We start from the raw sequence: 18,515 nt of genomic DNA, 5'->3' as shown, positions 1-18,515 counted from the left end.
GACTCAGGACACACGTTCTCAGGTTACCTTTCGCTGGTTTATTATGTGGCATAAACTCATGCAGGGTTCCACAGGAAAAATAAACAAGACCCCTCTGGGTTAAACGGGAAAACAAAACAAAGTATAGCTCAGTCCATAGGTGAGCGGGTTCCGCCCGCTCTCGATAGCATAAACTGCACAGGTAACAAGCTCTGCAGCTTCTACTATGCTGTCTGGAGACTTCCCTCTCCAGACCACACTCCAGAGGAAAAAAAAGGACTGAGCTTTTACACATTGCTCAGCCACACCCTGAGGGAAGGTAGGGGGAAAGGCGTCCCGCCCTCTTTGCCATTCTCATAAAACCGCACACCCTTTAACAGTGTAAACCTACCAGCATATAACACGCTGGCAGAAAAATAAAGTAGGTCTTAGTTCACACAGGAGAGCATCCTGAGTGACACATACCTCCCCTCACATATAAACCAGTGACACTGTCACAATGTATATACAAAATCTTCAGCTACTGTGTAGAGATACATTTGAACTGAGTTATATATCATTACAAGCACATCCAGATCTCATCTCACAGTGATGTCTGCTCTCACCCTCCCCCCACACTGACTTTCATGAGATAAGATCTGGAAGGGTTTGTGATGATACATAACTCAACTCTGCAGTAGATATCAGTGAGTAAAGTGTTCTTTCCTCCCTTACATTATGTTTCCTGCTTATGATTGGTCAACCTTATGCAGTGGAAGAAGAGCATGGCACTAGCAACAAATCTCTTGTAACATCCAGTTGAATTTTCCATAGATTATAATCTAAAGTTTACAAGCTAATATCCCAGTATAGAGAAAAAAAACCTACAAACTATGTTTTCCTCAGCATAAAAGCCACTATTCCATGATGTGGCTATAACTGGTGAATGGTGCTGTCACGGCGGCAACTTGCATGGCTCCTCACGGCGCCCTATTCACCGTGCGGGTTTTCCTTGTGGCAGGCGTTTCCGCTAAAGCTTGTTTCCTCTTGCACTCCCCTGCATGGCTGCTACAGCATGGTGTTTCCATCTTTCCTTCTGGCCTTAGAGGGGTGTGGCTGGTCTATACAGGAATTTAACCCTGCTGTGTCCTGCAGAGATCTGGCTCCCCAGCCTAGCAGGTAATATTTAAGGCAGCTCCTCCAACCTTTCCTCTCCCGAATGTTTGTTCCTACCCCGTTGTACTTATGCATGCTATCCCATATTCTGATTCTCGTTACCGACCCAGCTAGTTATCCTTCCTATCTGACCTCTCTGCTCCTGAACCTGGCAATTCCTGTGCTGCCTGCCCCTTCCTCAGATCGTTTGACCACGCTTTGTCTTTGCACTCCTGTACCGTGATTCTGACCCTCCTGTCAGCTGCTGCAGACCCGGGGAGTGCCCTGGAGTGATACCTAGCGACTACCTGAGGCCAAGCCTAAACTCACCACCAGAGGCACTAGTGAACAACAAGTAATCGCTTAGTCATGCCCCTCCAGGGTAAGCCCGCCCAGTGGAGTTACGCAGTGTTACAGGTGCACTTTAAAGGGCAGGTCGTATTCAAAGCTAATTTAAAATAACTTTAAACTTATGGGAAAAGTGCTCAGTCAACTGTAGAGGCGGTCACCACTTTCTAATGCATACTACAAAAAACTGACCAGCTCCTCCTAACAGAAGGAAGCTAATGTGAACAGATGCAAGCTTTAAGGACTGCAGTATATACAGTACATACCAAAAAGTATAGCAGCAAATTGTATGTGCCAAGATATATGCAACCTTTGAATATCTGAAATGTATCTATCATCTATCTATCTATCTATCTATCTATCTATCTATCTATCTATCTATCTATCTATCTCTTTGCCCATGTAATGCACGTATACAGCTATATACATAAGCTCAATTATACAATTGCTGTAGAGACTGGCCATACTAAATTATAATGAATCACCTGATCAGTTTTTCAGCATGCCATAGATATCTCCCAATTCCCATTAGTATATTTTTGCTATTATTACATTGGTTTCCAGTTAAGATGTTATCTATTGAGGGTAGAACAATTTTTGCTTCGGAACATCATTTAGATGTCCCTTGACAGCATAAAACATTATAGAATCACACATTTTGTATGGACTAGTTTACTTCCTTGGGCTTATCAGATACCCATTAATAGAAAACTGTTTTCCTACCAGTGATGTACCTAATAGGTGGTGAAAAAGAATCCTCTCTGTGCTTATTTCAGCTTTAAAATGAACACTATAATTCCTTCTGATTAAAACATCCATACGGCGCCTTACCAATGCAGAAATTGTGGGTACAATCTGAATATCTAAACTACGGATCAGAGTGTACATGCCATATATGATGCCTGTACTTCTGTATATGGGCCCTATAGGCAAAGAACCACATAGCACCACCATGAAAAGAAATCCTGAGACTATGGGGCTATTTATTCACTTTTAACAAATCAGCTGTTGGACAGGAACATTCCTTCATATTGTTCTTGCACAGGGGCCATCTTCTGTGAATGTCCGTCACTGCGGAGGAAGATCGCCTTACAGTCAAGACAACAAAGAAGGAAATGAAGAACGATTACATATTACATACCAGACAATGTTCTGTGCTGGTCAGTATCTGGAAAACACATAATATGGAGGTCCTCTTGATGTGTGCAGTCGTGCTTGCCCCACTCTGGCTTGGTACAATGAGTGAGTGTGGGCTCTTTCCCCGAACACGTGACATCGTCCAGCCAGATGACACTAGTGATCTCTTCAAAATCATTATCCAGTAAAATCTTCCCATATCTAAGAAAGTAAAGACATACAAGGTAAATTGATAAGAAACTGGTCATAATAATAACTGCTCTACATCGTATGTGAAAAAGTCAATTATCATCACTTCAACGGTAACGTATCATCTACATTATTTTTCATTAATTAAAGCCAGGTATTGAAAAATGTTGTTTTTTCTAATAGGTTTTTATCTTCTGATTGTAGATATTCCTTTATTCTTTTTCTATACATGATTATGAGGGTGGCCATCTTGTCTGAGCTGCTAACAGCATTCAGAAATCTGTTTTAAAGGCATCTACAAGGACGTAGGAAACAACAGACGAGATGTTTATTACTTTCTATGGAGTAATGTTCTAGGTATGCTCTTTGACCTGTGCATAGGTTATTATGTATGGAGGGTGAGAAGGTAGAAGGTGAGCTATGACCCTCGCCTATAGTGAATGCTGAATCCTGTGGTATCTATATATAGGTGTTACCATTCATTGTGATCCCGCTTGTGGTGATAATCAGATAACTACTGAAAATCGATCTGTACAGAACAGAAAGTTTAATTCTATCAAGAGACACGGCGGCCTAATCATTAAGATTTTTATGCCAGAATTCTGGTGTAAAGGACATTAATATCGCAATATTTTGTGCAGCTCTGAAGTTGCACAAAAATATTGCAACACTTGGCGATTACATGCCAGTCCCGGCAAGGTACACCAATATGGGTGTAGCATTGGCAGGATATTTGTGGGACAGTGTGTGGTTACGCCCGCCTGTCGAATTCATGAAAAGTTACTCTACTTTAGTGCCGTGATTTACTCCAGAAATGTACTACAATCCCTGACTGGAGTATGTTTCTGGTGGCAGCACATGTTAACAGATGCGCTTAATTCATTAAGTAGTGTGGGCCTCTTAATAAATTAGGAGCATTGTATTCTAGCGAGCCCCTTCGTTAAGTGGGGTTTGTCACCAGGTTGTTGCTACCTCGTCTGAAAGCAGAATGATGTAGGGGAAGAAACCCTTATTCCAGCAATGTGTCACAGAGTTTACTGGGTAAAATCACTGGATAAAATCAGTTTTCCTTGCTCAAGATCTAGCAGTTCTCTGAATGCTTTGCCCTGTATAAGCCCATCCACAACACTGATTGACAGCTTTCTGTGTACACTGTATATTGGCAGAAAGTTGCTATCAGTAAGGGGGGTGGGATCACACAGAATAGTTGACTAGGAGGCACGAGTCACCTAGTCATGTAGTGACAATCTTCTGCTTATAAAAGACTGATTTTATTGAAACAGCACACAACCTAATGTTATGCACACGCCCGGACTGACTGGCGTGTGCGGGTGTTGTGGTTCCACTGGACCATGGACCGGAGAGTGCCTGGAGGGGCGTGACTAAGTATCTGGCCGATCCGACCAAGGTGGCACGACGGCATACGACGCCAGTGCACCAGGGAGAAACCGGGCAGAGGGACCAGGTGCTACTCCAGGTCAAACTCCGGACACGGGGGTTGACCCACACTGGGATTACTTGAACAGGCAGGTTAGGCTGGCACAGACTGGTGGATGTAAGCAAACACGGCAGGTATGCAGATGGGTAGATACAGGCGAGTATGCAGGCAGGGAGGTACTGGCCGAAAGGACGGGCTGGAGCACAGAAAGGTTAAGACCCAGTACAGACTGGGTCACAGAACCGCAGATGCGGTAGACAACCACAGCAGAGAGGGAACGCCCGAAGCGGTGGGCAAGAACAGAGCAGGACGGGGCTGCAGGAGCAGCGAGCACAAGCAGGGCAGGACAGGACTGCCGGAGCAGCGGGCAGAAGCAGGGCAGGACAGGACTGCCGGAGCAGCGGGCAGAAGCAGGGCAGGACAGGACTGCCGGAGCAGCGGGCAGAAGCAGGGCAGGACAGGACTGCCGGAGCAGCGGGCAGAAGCAGGGCAGGACAGGACTGCCGGAGCAGCGGGCAGAAGCAGGGCAGGACAGGACTGCCGGAGCAGCGGGCAGAAGCAGGGCAGGACAGGACTGCCGGAGCAGCGGGCAGAAGCAGGGCAGGACAGGACTGCCGGAGCAGCGGGCAGAAGCAGGGCAGGACAGGACTGCCGGAGCAGCGGGCAGAAGCAGGGCAGGACAGGACTGCCGGAGCAGCGGGCAGAAGCAGGGCAGGACAGGACTGCCGGAGCAGCGGGCAGAAGCAGGGCAGGACAGGACTGCCGGAGCAGTGAGCAAAAGGGTCAGAGCGGAGCAAGGCTGCCGGAGCAGTGAGCGAAAGGGTCAGAGCGGAGCAAGGCTGCGGAGCAGTGAGCAAGGAGTCAGAGCAGGCTAGAACCGCCGGAGCGGTAAGCAAAGGAGTCAGAGCAGACTAGAACCGCCGGAGCGGTGAGCAAAGGAGTCAGAGCAGGCTAGAACCGCCGGAGCGGTGAGCAAAGGAGTCAGAGCAGGCTAGAACTGCCGGAGCGGTGAGCAAAGGAGTAAGAGCAGGCTAGAACAGCCGGGGCGGTGAGCAAAGGAGTCAGAGCAGGCTAGAACCGCCGGAGCGGTGAGCAAAGGAGTCAGAGCAGGCAAGGCTGAGTAGGGGGGACAGGGCTCTGTTCGGACGGAACAGACAGGAAGGGAAAGGCAGAGCCAGACACCCACAGGGTACTTGCAGAGAAGTAGCGAGTGGACCACAAACTCACAAACGGGAGTACAGAGACAACAAGCAGGAGTTAGGTACGAGTTCAGACTCTGCAGAAAAAGGAAGGGAACGGACATAGAGGCAAAACAGGTAAAGGATAGGAGAGAGTTCAGACTGGAACTGAGTGTACGGAGGAGACCGACACTGCAGCGGAATACAGGAGCGGGTCTGGGAATACGGCCCCCAGAGAGGCAGGATGAACAGGCAAGGAGCGTGTTCAGACAGGACAGACAAGATACAGGAGCGGGTCTAGGTAATCGGCCCCTAGAAGGCAGGAGGAACAGGCTAGGAGCGTGTTCAGACAGGTCAGACAAGATACAGGAACGGGTCTAGGTAATCGGCCCCTAGAAGGCAGGAGGAACAGGCTAGGAGCGTGTTCAGACAGGCCTGGAAATACAGCCTACAGGATAGGCAGACAAGAGAACACAGAACGGGACCTGGCACCTTCAGAGTGCAAGCACACACTGAATGAAACACTATGCTCAGGCAGGAATAGATGGGAGCAGCAGAGCTATATACCAGGTGACAGACAGCAATAGGCTGAGGACGCACAAGGGGTGTGACCCACAGCAGGTACAAAAAGCAGGAAGTGATCGGGCGCCGCCCTTAAGCAGCAGAAACAGACACAAACAGACAGCATGGAGGGAAGCCAGAGAGACATTCTGGACTGGAGATCAAGTGCGCGCTCTTGCACAGTGGGAGATGGACCACCATGCAAGGACGCCGCCAGGTATGTTACACCTAATAAGTGACACATCACGGGAAATCAGGTTCTCAGCACCTACATCATGCTGCTCTCAAATTACTAAAAAAAATCCTGAGAGATTCCCTTTATGACTATCATGTGCAAGCCCATGTTAATGAATCCTACTGATCATAAGAACATTGATGTGAAGAGCCCCATCTGAAGCAACAGAGGTGGAGCATGCTCATCTCCACTCCATTCATTCTTAATGAGAGTGCTCTGTGTATAGAAGATAACACCCAATCTTAGTCCAAACCCTATAACATAAAAACATAGGCCTGTGTTAGCGCTGGGCAGGGGACATGTAAAGCAATTAAAACTTTCTATCTGCATAAGTATAAATCCCAATTGCACAGTGAGGGGGTGTTTCCTAACTGTTCAGTTTCTTGGGCATTCTTGACTGGGTTTAGTAGCCATCTCCCTTCTTCTCTTGGTGAGCCAGAAGGGAGAGGCTGGGGTGCATTCAATGGAGAGGTAACAGGACACCAGGGTTGCCAACTTGAATTTTTATTGTTTCTGAACAGCTTATTAAAAAACTACAGTCAGACAAAAAAATGTATGGACATATTGGAAAACTATCATAAATCATTATCATTATAAGTGATACATGTGTACATCCCATAATTCTGGTTAGAAGACATGAGCTGCATTCACAGTGTAAACTGTAAAATGATAATAATTAGTCAAAAGAATCTGCATAAGTTTCTTCTTCGTCCAAAAAAATCACATATGCCAAAATAATTTTTTACGGACAAGGCAAAAAAGTCACCAATTTTTCCTGACTGTCCTGGAATTTCTGGACGGTTGGCAACCCAGGAGGACACTTCTACAGTGGTGTGAAAAAGTGTTTGCTCCCTTCCTGATTTCTTATTCCTTTGCATGTTTGTCACACTTAAATGTATACTTTGTCTAACATTTAAATTTGTTTCGTGATCTGAAACATTTCAGTGTGACAAACATACAAAAGAACAAGAAATCAGGAACGGGGCAAACACTTTTTCACACCACCATATTTCTGGTTTATTCAACCAGTATAATTAATAAAAGTATGGTTTACCTGCTTTACAAGTATCATCTTGAGAAGTCAACGGCTTTCCCTTTACTTGGTGCTTCCCACCCTGCACTCTCATTACACGGCTCATACAGGTGATTTCATGTCAATAACACTTATCTCCTGGAATTCTATGTGCTGCTGTGAATATTCATTCCTCGAAATGTATTATGTCCTAATATAAAGAAGGACTGGTTGCATAATGGAAATGCATTACCATAAAATATCCTACAATAAATAGCAAGAACATTTTCAGAGTCCTTTCCTTTATCTTCACTACAGTATTACATTATGAATTATTTTCATATTTTCATTATTAGTGACTACTTACACTTTACATTGGTTTTCAAGAATGTATGGGTTTGGTAAATGACATTGGGAAAAGCCGACTTTTTAAAGGAGGTCAGCGGGATTACTTATGTTCTGTAGACATACACTATTCTTCACATCCATGCATGCTCACCCACAAACATTGTATACATTCATGGGCAAAGATAAAGAGGCAAGAGCTGGGGGCTCAGGGAACATAAATGTAAGCTTGAAAGTATCATTGTTCATGATGAATGGGCAAGTGGCCATCGTGGGTGGTGTCGTTCTCTAAAGCTTGTGGCGTACGACCTTTACACCCGCTAGTGTCTGCACTATTAAGTAATGACTCTTCTCATTGTTTCATGGTGTGTTTTACAAGGATAGCTCCACTTGTCATACACTGACATTTTATGTAACAGTATGAGCTGTCATACGCAACAAACGTTTCAGGAGATTGTCTGCTGTACTAACAGCTACACCGTGTTTTCCACTCAGTTTTAGTTCTTAGTTTTGAAAATAGTACACGCAGATCATATATACATGAGTTAAAGTTTTACTAATGGAAAATTAATGCTAAAGTCATCTTGACGTCTATGTTTGCAAGCCTGCTAAAATGCTTATATAGAAGATATGTAGAGATGTTAAATCCACAGCCCACCCGCTGTGCTTTCTGGGCAGTCCAAAAGGCTGAAGTGCACTCGGCTCTTTCCAATAAGCCAGTGGTGCACAACATTTTTTGGTCTTAGGGCCACATTGCCATACTGAACTAATCCCAAGGGCTGCAATATTTTTTTAAAGGGGTAGTTACATGAATACATTCCGAGAACCAAATTTTGAAGAAGGATATGGAGAGTTTCTCCATAATGGGTGCATTATATTGTGTATAGAGGAGCTGTGGGCCCATCATGCAGTATATAAGGGAACTGTGGGGACATCATACTGTGTTTAGGGGAGCTTTGGGCCCACTATACTGTATACATGGGAGCTGTGGAAGCATTATACTGTGTATAGGGGAGCTGTGGGCCAATCATACTGTGTATAGAGGAGCTGTGGGCACTTAAGAAGCATTATTTTTACAGGGGCACTCAGGGTATTGAGACTGTCAAAGGTGCACAGGGGGTATTATTACTTTCCAGGACCAAGTATTGAGTGCATTTACTGAACATACATTTCAGTAGGCCAACATTTTGGATTTTAAAATCATTTTTCAAGCTGGTGTTATAAAGTATTCTAATTTAATGAGATAATGACTTTTGTGTTTTCATTGGCTGTAAGCCATAATCATCAACATTAATATAAATAAACACTTGAAATTACTGTTTGTAATGACTCTATATAATATATGAGTTTCACTTTTTGCATTGAAGAACTGAAATAAATTAACTTTTTGATGATATTCTAATTTTGTGAGAAGCTCCTGTATATAACAGTACTGTAATCACTTGTATGTTCTGCGGGACTGGCATCTACCACTATATGGTCACCATATGGCAGTAATATCTATATTGGTCTTTGTGTAGAGATTTAGCTTCCATAACTGCATGGCCATCTGCTGAGGTTCCCTTATACAAACTATTAGGATGTGCCATCATAATTGAAATCAGGATTACCAGTCAGGGACCCACTCAGATGTTTCTCCCCTTTTCCCCTGTGCTGAACCCCTAGCTATGGCTATGCTTGCAGATATGAGTTTACCAGGAGGAACAGCAAATTTAGTATCATATTATATTATTATCAGTATCTTATCTTTGGATAAAATTGAATTTTTGAACACACTTTAATGGCTACTTCTACTTCTAAGCTGGTTAACAATGATAATAATAACAATTACAATATTCCAATTACTTTTCGAATGAAGTACTCCATGTTTTCAATATATCTGCTGTTCTTGCAATAGGTTTCTTCAAGCGGATATAAATCTGTTTGATCATGTGATGAAGGCACAGGTGTAAGGAGGTAGAAAGCAGGTTCATCAAAGTCCTACGCCACTTTTGACCAAATGTTGCCACCTGATGAGCAAACCAAGTAGGCCGGAACTAAAAGATGGAGAAAGCATTTCTGGAAGGAAGAGCTTTAAGGGGACACTGGGTCAGGTGGCAACTGAGGCGCAGTTATCAAACATAAAAGGCCAAGGTATTCCTCCTTTATGTCTAATACAGAGTGTATTGGTGTCCCTCTTCCTTTCTTCTCTAATTCTTGAATTATCCTCATAGACTTTGTGAGTTTCCGTGTCCCTTCTTCATAACTTAAACAGGAAGTATCTTACCATGTCACACACTACATGCCCAGATAAGGTAGTAAAATGTTAAAATTACATTTACTGGTGACTACCGGTGGGTGTAGTTTTATTTCCCCCTCTACTAAGGCATCTACTGTAGTCATAGGCATCAGGAAAACACGGCGAGTGATGGCCCGGCTATTAAGAGGTGGAGGAGGCGGGTTTTTTTCTCTTTGACAGATCACAGCTATCATCAACCCCAACTACCATGACCCTGATTGCCACCGCACCAGGGCAATAAGAAAGAGCCGGGCAAAGCATCACAATTGGCGCATCTAATGGGATGTGCCAATCAATTCTGAGGTGACTGTGGGCTTGTATTTTTAGGCTAGGAAGGGCCCAATAATCATGGACCTTCCCAGCCTGATCATATAAGCCCACAACTGTCTGCTTTACCTTGGGTGCTTATCAAAAATAGGGGTGACCCCACAACGTTTTTTTCATTTATTTATTTATTAGGTTAATGCATGTACGGTAAACTACACATGCATGACACAAATTATATATCTCATGGATATCTATCTTCCTATCTACTCCATTTCTATCTATCAACCCCATATCTATTTAGTTATATCTTTGCAACATACCAAAGAGAGACAAAAACGCATGCATCAAAAATGCGGCAAAATCGTATGTGACAAAAACGCAGGGAAAAACGCAAGTGAGTTGAGGTGCAGGATTCATGCGGAAATTCAGCTGCATGAAAGTTGAACAAACACTGGTCATAGAAAAGTACCCTAAAAGTGGAGTAATACTCTGACAACATTCTTCCCAGCAGCGACCTGGGAGTCAGAGATGCATCCAGGCGTCTTCCCCAAGCTGTTCCTATTCCATTTCAACGCTGTTCCTATCCAGTCGTGACTCTAACCAGAGATCAGACGGCTGAGGCAGTGACCACTGTTATATGCCGAGAGTTCATTTGTGTGTACGGGTGCCTGATGAGAATATACTCTGACCAGGAAGCCTGTTTCCAAGGGAGAGTCATGGAGGAGTTGCACCGACTCTATGAAATTGACAAGTCCAGAACAACGCCATACCTTCTGCTGGGGAATAGAGCCTGCGAGCGTTTCAATAGAATGTTGCTGCAGATGTTGAGAACATTAGAGGAGGATCGGAAGATGAGGTGGCTGAATTCGTCTCAGAGCTTGTGTGGGTGTACAACAATCGGGTCCACGCCACCACCGGATACACGCCATACATGCTGCTGATCGATCAGAGGAGTCGGGAAATTACTGAATTAGAGTTGGATCAAGTGAAAGATTGTACGAGGAGCAGTCCGAGCACCTGGACCTGAGAGCATGGACATCAGCTACGGACATTGAGATGACTAGCGGAGCAGAAATTTTGGGAGCTGAACCATCGGGATGAGATTCCAGTACAGGAAGAACTACTCCAAGCAGGAGCTGGTATGGGACAAGCATCCTAAAAAAATTAGATTATTGCAGGGAGGCAGTGCCTCACCGAGTGGTGAGGAGGACTCATCCCTATAACCCAGTATATGAGATTCGACCCAAAGGAGAGGAAGAGGCCTTTAGTAGCGTGTTACACAGGAACATGCTTCATCCCTGCCTTTCAGAAGCGGAGGAAGATAAAAGGGCTACGTCTCCTAAGGAGCAGTGTAATGCTGCATCGGGAAAGACTGATGAGGATGAGTGGATTGCAGTGCACACAGAACATCGGGAGGTTGCGCCTCTGCCCTCAGCAGAAGTGAAGTATTGGCCCGAAATCGAACCTACGCATAAAGCAGCCGAAGCTCCGAATGGCCTTGTAGAACCCCCACAAGCAGAGCTTCGTAGGACTGAGCATGCCAAGACCGGTATTCACCCTACAAGATATGCGCAAGATGAGATCATATGGCAATGTATCATACAAAAGACTCATGAGTGTGCTTGGTTACTGGCAACAAAGGGACCACTCCCGAAGAGCATTAAGACATGTGAAGACTCCCCTCACCCAAGGACTGGCGAGTAAAAAGGAAGGTGGAATGTAAGATGGTGGAAAGCAGCAGATATGGTTCATCAAAATCCTACAGCACTTACAAATAAATGTCGCTATCTGCTGAGCAAACCGAGTAGACCGGAACTAAAAGATGGAGGAAGCATTTCTGGAGGGAAGAATTTGAAGAGGATGCCGGGTCAGGTGGTAGCTGCTGAGCAGCTATCAAATACAAAAGGCTGGGGTAGTAAGGCCGAAAAGCAGTTGGTTACACTACACCAACTGAACAGATGTTCTGAAAGTGGACCAATCTGTTTTAAGAGTGACCAAACATAAACGGCTATTTCTGGCAGATGCTTAAAATCACCCTTTGGGCGGTCTTCATCTTTTTTGCGACGTAATTTTATATTTGTATTGTCTGCACTATTATTGTTCTGTCACTTCATTTCACGCATTTTTTGTTTATGTTGTATATATTTAGGGCATAATAGGCCAAGAGAGGGAAAGCCGACGAGGAGTGGGGTGCCACATCGCAATATTAGGGTGCCAACCTCCGCTGGAAGGCAGGGATAATATAGGAGACCACGGTAGGGTAAGGCCCAGTATTTCCCCTTCTCTGTGACCCTAATTTTTCTGTGAAGCCCCTCCTTTTTTGTTTACACTGTGTGCAGAATTATTAGGCAAGTTGTATTTTAGAGGATTATTTTTATTATTGATCAACAACTATGTTCTCAATCAACCCAAAAGACTCATAAATATCCAAGCCTAATATTTTTGGAAGTTGGAGTGGTTTTTTTTTAGATTTGGCTATCTTAGGAAGATATCTGTTTGTGTAGGTAACTATTACTGTGCAGAATTATTAGGCAACTTAATAACAACCAAATATAATCCCATCTCACTTGTTTATTTTCACCATGTAAATAAACATTTCTGACATGCAAAAACAAAAACCAAAAAAATTAGTGATCAATATAGCCACCTTTCTTTATGATGACACTCAACAGCCTTCCATCCATAGATTCTGTCAGTTGCTTGATCTGTTTTTGATCAACATTGCGTGCAGCAGCCACCACAGCCTCCCAGACACTGTTCCCGAGAGGTGTACTGTTTTCCCTCCCTGTAGATCTCACATTTTATGATGGACCACAGGTTCTCTATGGGGTTCAGATCAGGTGAACAAGTGGGCCATGTCATTATTTTTTCTTCTTTTAGACTTTTACTGGCCAGCCACGCTGTGGAGTACCTGAGTATCGCACACCTTGTGCTTTTTGATACTCCAGTAACGTTGCAGCTCTGAAATATGGCAAAACTGGTGGCGAAAGGCATCTTGGCAGCTTCACGCTTGATTTTCCTCAATTCATGGGCAGTTATTTTGCGCCTTTTTTGGCCAACACGCTTCTTGCAACCCTGTTGGCCATGAAATGAAAGATGTTCGGTGATCACGCTTCAAAAGTTTGGAAATTTCAAGACTGCTGCATCTCTCTGCAAGACATCTCACAATTTTGGACTTTTCATAGCCCGTCAAATCTCTCTTCTGACCCATTTTGCCAAAGGAAAGGAAGTTGCCTAATAATTAAGCACACCTTATATAGGGTGTTGATATAATTAGTCAACACACCTCCTCATTACAGAGATGCACATCACCAGATTTACTTAATTGGTAGTTGGCTTTCAAGCCTATGCAGCTTGGAGTAGGACAACATGTATAAAAAGTATCATGTGATCCAAATACTCATTTGCCTAATAATTCTGCACACAGTGTACATAAAATGTTGTACATAGTAGGTGGGTCTTTTTTAGTTTATGATTGATGTCAGAAAAGCAGTTGGTGCAAGCAAGCGAAACAGAGAGGGCGTGTGAGTGATAGATCGCAGAAGCAGGGTGACCAAAGAGTGGCTGGGACAGGCGAGACATAGATGATCCACCACCGAAGCCCAGACTTTGCCAGTTAATACCTGACATCCAGACACCACCAGCCAAGCACAGAAGGTTGGGCGCCTGCCGTGGTGACGAAGAGACCCAAGTGAACCGGGCTGTTACTTCCAGTGTAGATGTATGGTACAGGGAGTGGGTTGTGGCCACACTCCAGAAGGGAGCAGGGCGGCCAGTATGGCAAACTCACACAGGGTACTAAATGACTCACTTGTGAAGGACTTGTGGCCTAACGAGAAATAGCAGTGACCCCCATTAGTGGCAGTACAACAATCGAAAGTGCTTGAGGATCATATTACGGTGACAGGCCTATCGTTGAGAGTGACGCGCGTTTTACTAAGACAGAAAGGCATTAATAATCATTTAACTGAGAGATAACTAGATAGAACATAGGATAGGATATTGTAATTGTTATACTGTTATATATTCTGATATTTGCTCCTTATACTCAAATAACATCTGTTACTATAGCTAAGCTTTCCGTCTGTGCTAGGAAAATAAATAGCTTTAGTTGACTATTTCTGCATCATCATTATCTGCACTGTTGCATTCCAGTAACCTGTTCACACAGGTACAGAGCTAATACAGAAACGCAGAGTTTCATTATCAGAGCACTGTCCACTACATGACTAAAACAGACCAAATGTAAATTAAATTACAGCAAACAGAGCTCAAAAATCCATATTGAATTTAAAAAAATGAAGCTGGAAAAATAAATTTGCTACACCATAATTCCCCTTTAAGTAAGCCAACAAGACTATAGAGTCTAACATATCATAGTGATATATTATTGGCCACCGGAGGCAAACATCTGGAATCCCCATTATCAGTGAAGCCATTTTAGACAAGACTATGATGACTAGAAGGATTAATATAATTAAACTTCTTCATATGTCAAAAAGGCTATTTTAGTACTAATTATCCTATAGCTGCAGGCAATAATCTAAGAGACCTCATTTCCAGAAGATGCAGCAAAGGTGGAATTGGTGCTAACAGAGAACGTCCTGTTCAGCATGGTATTCCATATGGATAAAGTGATTTATACAGTTGTAATCAAAATTATTCAACCCCAGTTGGTTTCTGACTGTGCATCACATTTCTTGAATTTGCAGAATCCACTTGTAATATTAGTTGTGTTGATCCATATGTAAAATAACGCTATTAATCTGCAGATATGGGGTTAATCTGCAGGTAATAGCATTCTGAACCTGCCCTGCTCCCTCACTTAGAGCTATATCTCCCTCAGCAGCGTTCGACGTTCAGTCATAGGAGTGCCATCGGCATCAGTCACTGTTCTGTGTATAGAGAGCTGTAACCGCGCCCCCAGCACTGACTGAAAACAGCTCAGCATTAGGGCCTGCTGTCAGTCAGTGATGGGGGCGCAGTTACTATCACAGCTCTCTATACACATAGCAGTAACTGAACCCGCGCCGGCGTCAATCCCATGACTGAAGTTCACTTCCTCCCAGCAGCAGGACTCTAAGAGCAGGCGCCAGGCAGATTTAGAACGATATTAACCTGCAGATCAACCCCATATCGCAACTTAACATTTTTTCACTTGACAGGGTCCCTTTAAGGCTTCATGCAGATGGACCGCAATGCACGGACTTGCTGTAGGTCTCCTGATTGAAGCATAATAGCTTCATGTATTTCTAGGAGGCTGTCACACTTGGGTCGGGAGAGCCACGACTAGTCTGCATTAGCGAGTCCGGACCAATTTGCATGAACGTCTGAAAGAGCCTAAGGCTATGTTCACACATTGCGTTTTTGCTGCTTTTTTTCTGCAGACAGAAACTGCTCTCTTGGCAGCTTTGGTTCCACCACAGAAGCATGAACACGGGTCACCAATGCATGACATGTGTGAAACCATAAAACCATTTTTGAAAAAAGGGCAATTTGATGAAATTATTTAGTAGAAAAAGATTTTTATGTCTGAAAAAATAGAGACTATTCATATAGTTCATATGAGTTCATGAAAAAATACACAATTACAAATGTAACAGTGGGGGGGGGGTGAATAGGTTGGGAATAGTTTACCTAAGACATTGGCAGAGCATTGAGTTTGTAGGACACAGTTTACTTTCATACTTTGGTCAGCCCTTGAGTTGCTGAGGTATTATTCAATTTCACACCTTGGTCAGCCAATGTTTTATTTTGCATGCATCACTTATTTAATTAAACTGTACTAATATTAACTGTAATTCTCAGTTGAGAACACCAAGACTTTATGGTTTAAACTTGCGAAAATCACAAAAAATAAATGAGTTTCACATACTGCTGTATCTGCTTTTTTCAGTAAAAATGCAGCAAAACCTAATACCTGCATTTTTTGCTGAGTTTTTGCTGCATTTTGCACTTATTCATTGCTTTCCATTGGTGAAAAAACTCTGCAAAAACACTTTTAATTTGGGGACCACAAGCTTTAAGCTACACTACAGGGGAGAGGGTTGGGAACTCACTGCACACAGGACAGAAACTGATAAAATAAAGTAAGTGTGAGAGAGGCACTATGCTGGGAGAAGGAAGTAAAGTTAAACATAGTGATGGGGGGAAGATCACAGCACACACCGAGTAATAGACAAAGAAGAGAGTGACACAGGAATGAGGGGGAGGACTGGACGTTCACTGCCACACAGGACAGCAGAACTGATGGAAGGGAGTGCAGCAGGAGAGGAGAGGAAAGAGATGCTGGGAGAAGGAAGTAAAATTAAGGAGAATGCCACAGGAGGGAGGGGAGAGCTGGGTTATCCCTGCCCACACAGAACTATAGCATTGATAGAAGGGAGGGTAGAGGGGAGATGTTGGGAAGTATATGAAGCCAATGAAGCTGGAAGTGCTGCATGTAAACAAAGACATTTGGGGAGCATAGTTGTGTTATATACAAGTTTAATAGTATTTTTTTTAAAAAATGCATTTCAATGTCGGAGAACATCTTTAAGCCAACCAAAGACTGGTATAAAGTTACAAAAAAAGTTTTGAAGACACATCAAATTTATCATCCAGCAAGAGCAACTTTAATACAATTGGAGAATTGGGTATAATTCTAAGCTAAATTATGACACTATTAATACATTTTCCCCACTTTGTATTTTCAGTTGTCTTATTGTAAGTTCAGTTGAACTTATTGTTTTATGCAATTTGTTCTACTCTTTCAGTTGGCTGTGTGGCAACGCCCATGGGCCCATCAGATCATGGAAGTAAGAGATCCAAAGTCAAAAGGGGTAATCAGCCATGGCTTACATACATTTAACACACTGCTATGTATCTAGTGTTTATTTTATTTACGTTTTCAAGTTGAAAGTAGAGATTAAATGATTCTTACTTATATCCCAGTTGACGGCACACAACTTGTGTATTCAGCTCTGTCCACCCGTCATCGCATATCGTCCCCCACTGTGAATTATGGAAAACTTCCAGACGTCCTTCATGGCTACCTCTACCACCTGCTAGTCTAATGGAGCCATCTGTATGAAATGTAATAGATAGTCAGTATTATTTTCAGCTATTTGTGCACACGCAATAGAACCTATAACAATATCATAGGTTCCTAGACTAAACGTCCAGCAATTCCTTATGTAATAGTTTGGTTCAGTGACAAATTGGTGAATTATAGTAATGGCATGTTTATTATCCCAACAACCTCCAGGTCTTCTGAAAATGCTTGTGCTGACAAGGTGAATTGTTTAATGGGTTCTTTGTATTGTCAATTACAAGGATATTTCCGGCAGGACAATGTACAGGCTTACAAATCAATAGTGTCTTTCAGCCATTTGTAAATCATGACAATGACTTTTGTAAATTCATTACTATGGAAGGTTTTTGAACAAAACCAGTTAAAATGAACATAATGTCTATGCGATACCTGCAACTGGTGTACAGGAAACGCCAGCATCTTCTTTGTGTCCACAGTTGTGTTCCCCCCATGAACTTCGTTGACACTCTTCTATAGACAGCTCATTTCCTGTGCACTGTACCTCATCCAGGAGAATCTGTCCTGTTCCTGCTCCAAAATGAGCCTGACTCCAAGCTTTTGCAACACCCCTGTAACATCAAGAGTGATAGTAATATTAGTGGTAAACTCCACAAACTAAAAGAAAATCAGCAAATAATATTCACTGGGTTATTAGTACATATAGCAAGAATTTTATTCAGATTAGGTATCTGAATAAAAAGAGCATTTAAAGGTGTAGGTAAATTAATATAATACCCATTATTACTAATTCATGTCCTGTAAGTCAATAATTCTCAAGTAATAGTTCAAGTACAGGAGTCGCCTGTAATGGTCTCAAAAGTGAAATGGAACCACAGGGTCACTAACAACTTTAGCATAGTTCAATTAACAAAGTCAGAGATTGTGTCTTTTTTACTGTTAAAGAGGTATTCACATGTTTATACATTTCTGTAGTTAGTTAGACAGCATGAAAATAAGCAATTTTACAATTGACTTGCTTTTTCCATCTGCTGTCATTCTCCTGCAATAAGAACTTTTATCTTACAGAGTGTACAGCTAGATCCCATGGAACTTGGCCATCAGTGCCTGGTCCAGTGTGCATAGTAGTTATATTCCAGAAGACGGTTAACTCTAACATTATAGTCAGTTTTCTCCAACCTATTGATTTCTATACAGCAGTTAGCTGCTCACATCCCTCTATCTCCTTCTTAGCTCCTGACAAGTTGCTGTTATATAGCTTGAAAAATCACTAGTCCCCACCATCTGCATCTTTCAGAGCAGGTCTCCTAATTACAGCTCTCACTTAGACTTGTGATTGTCCAAATGCCCTGCTATCTCTGTGTGTAAATAGCAGTGTAGCTTC

The 18,515-nt window shown here is 43.1% G+C and overlaps 1 protein-coding gene across 1 annotated transcript in view; it reads right to left on the bottom strand.

Annotated features, from left to right (window-relative positions):
- PRSS12 (serine protease 12) overlaps positions 1-18,515 on the bottom strand; it is a 356,030-nt gene that overhangs the window by 213,656 nt on the left and 123,859 nt on the right. Inside the window, exons 5-7 of the mRNA XM_073639827.1 lie at positions 17,564-17,742; positions 17,024-17,165; positions 2,603-2,799 (exon numbers count right to left, since the gene is read on the bottom strand). Of these exons, the coding sequence (XP_073495928.1) occupies positions 2,603-2,799; positions 17,024-17,165; positions 17,564-17,742 (518 nt within the window). The remainder of the gene's footprint in view (positions 1-2,602; positions 2,800-17,023; positions 17,166-17,563; positions 17,743-18,515) is intronic.

Source organism: Phyllobates terribilis, unplaced genomic scaffold (assembly GCF_046119375.1).
Source record: "Phyllobates terribilis strain yellow unplaced genomic scaffold, ASM4611937v1 Scaffold_1__5_contigs__length_1240528914, whole genome shotgun sequence".
Taxonomy (NCBI): domain Eukaryota; kingdom Metazoa; phylum Chordata; class Amphibia; order Anura; family Dendrobatidae; genus Phyllobates; species Phyllobates terribilis.
This window is presented reverse-complemented; position numbering and strand designations above follow the sequence as displayed.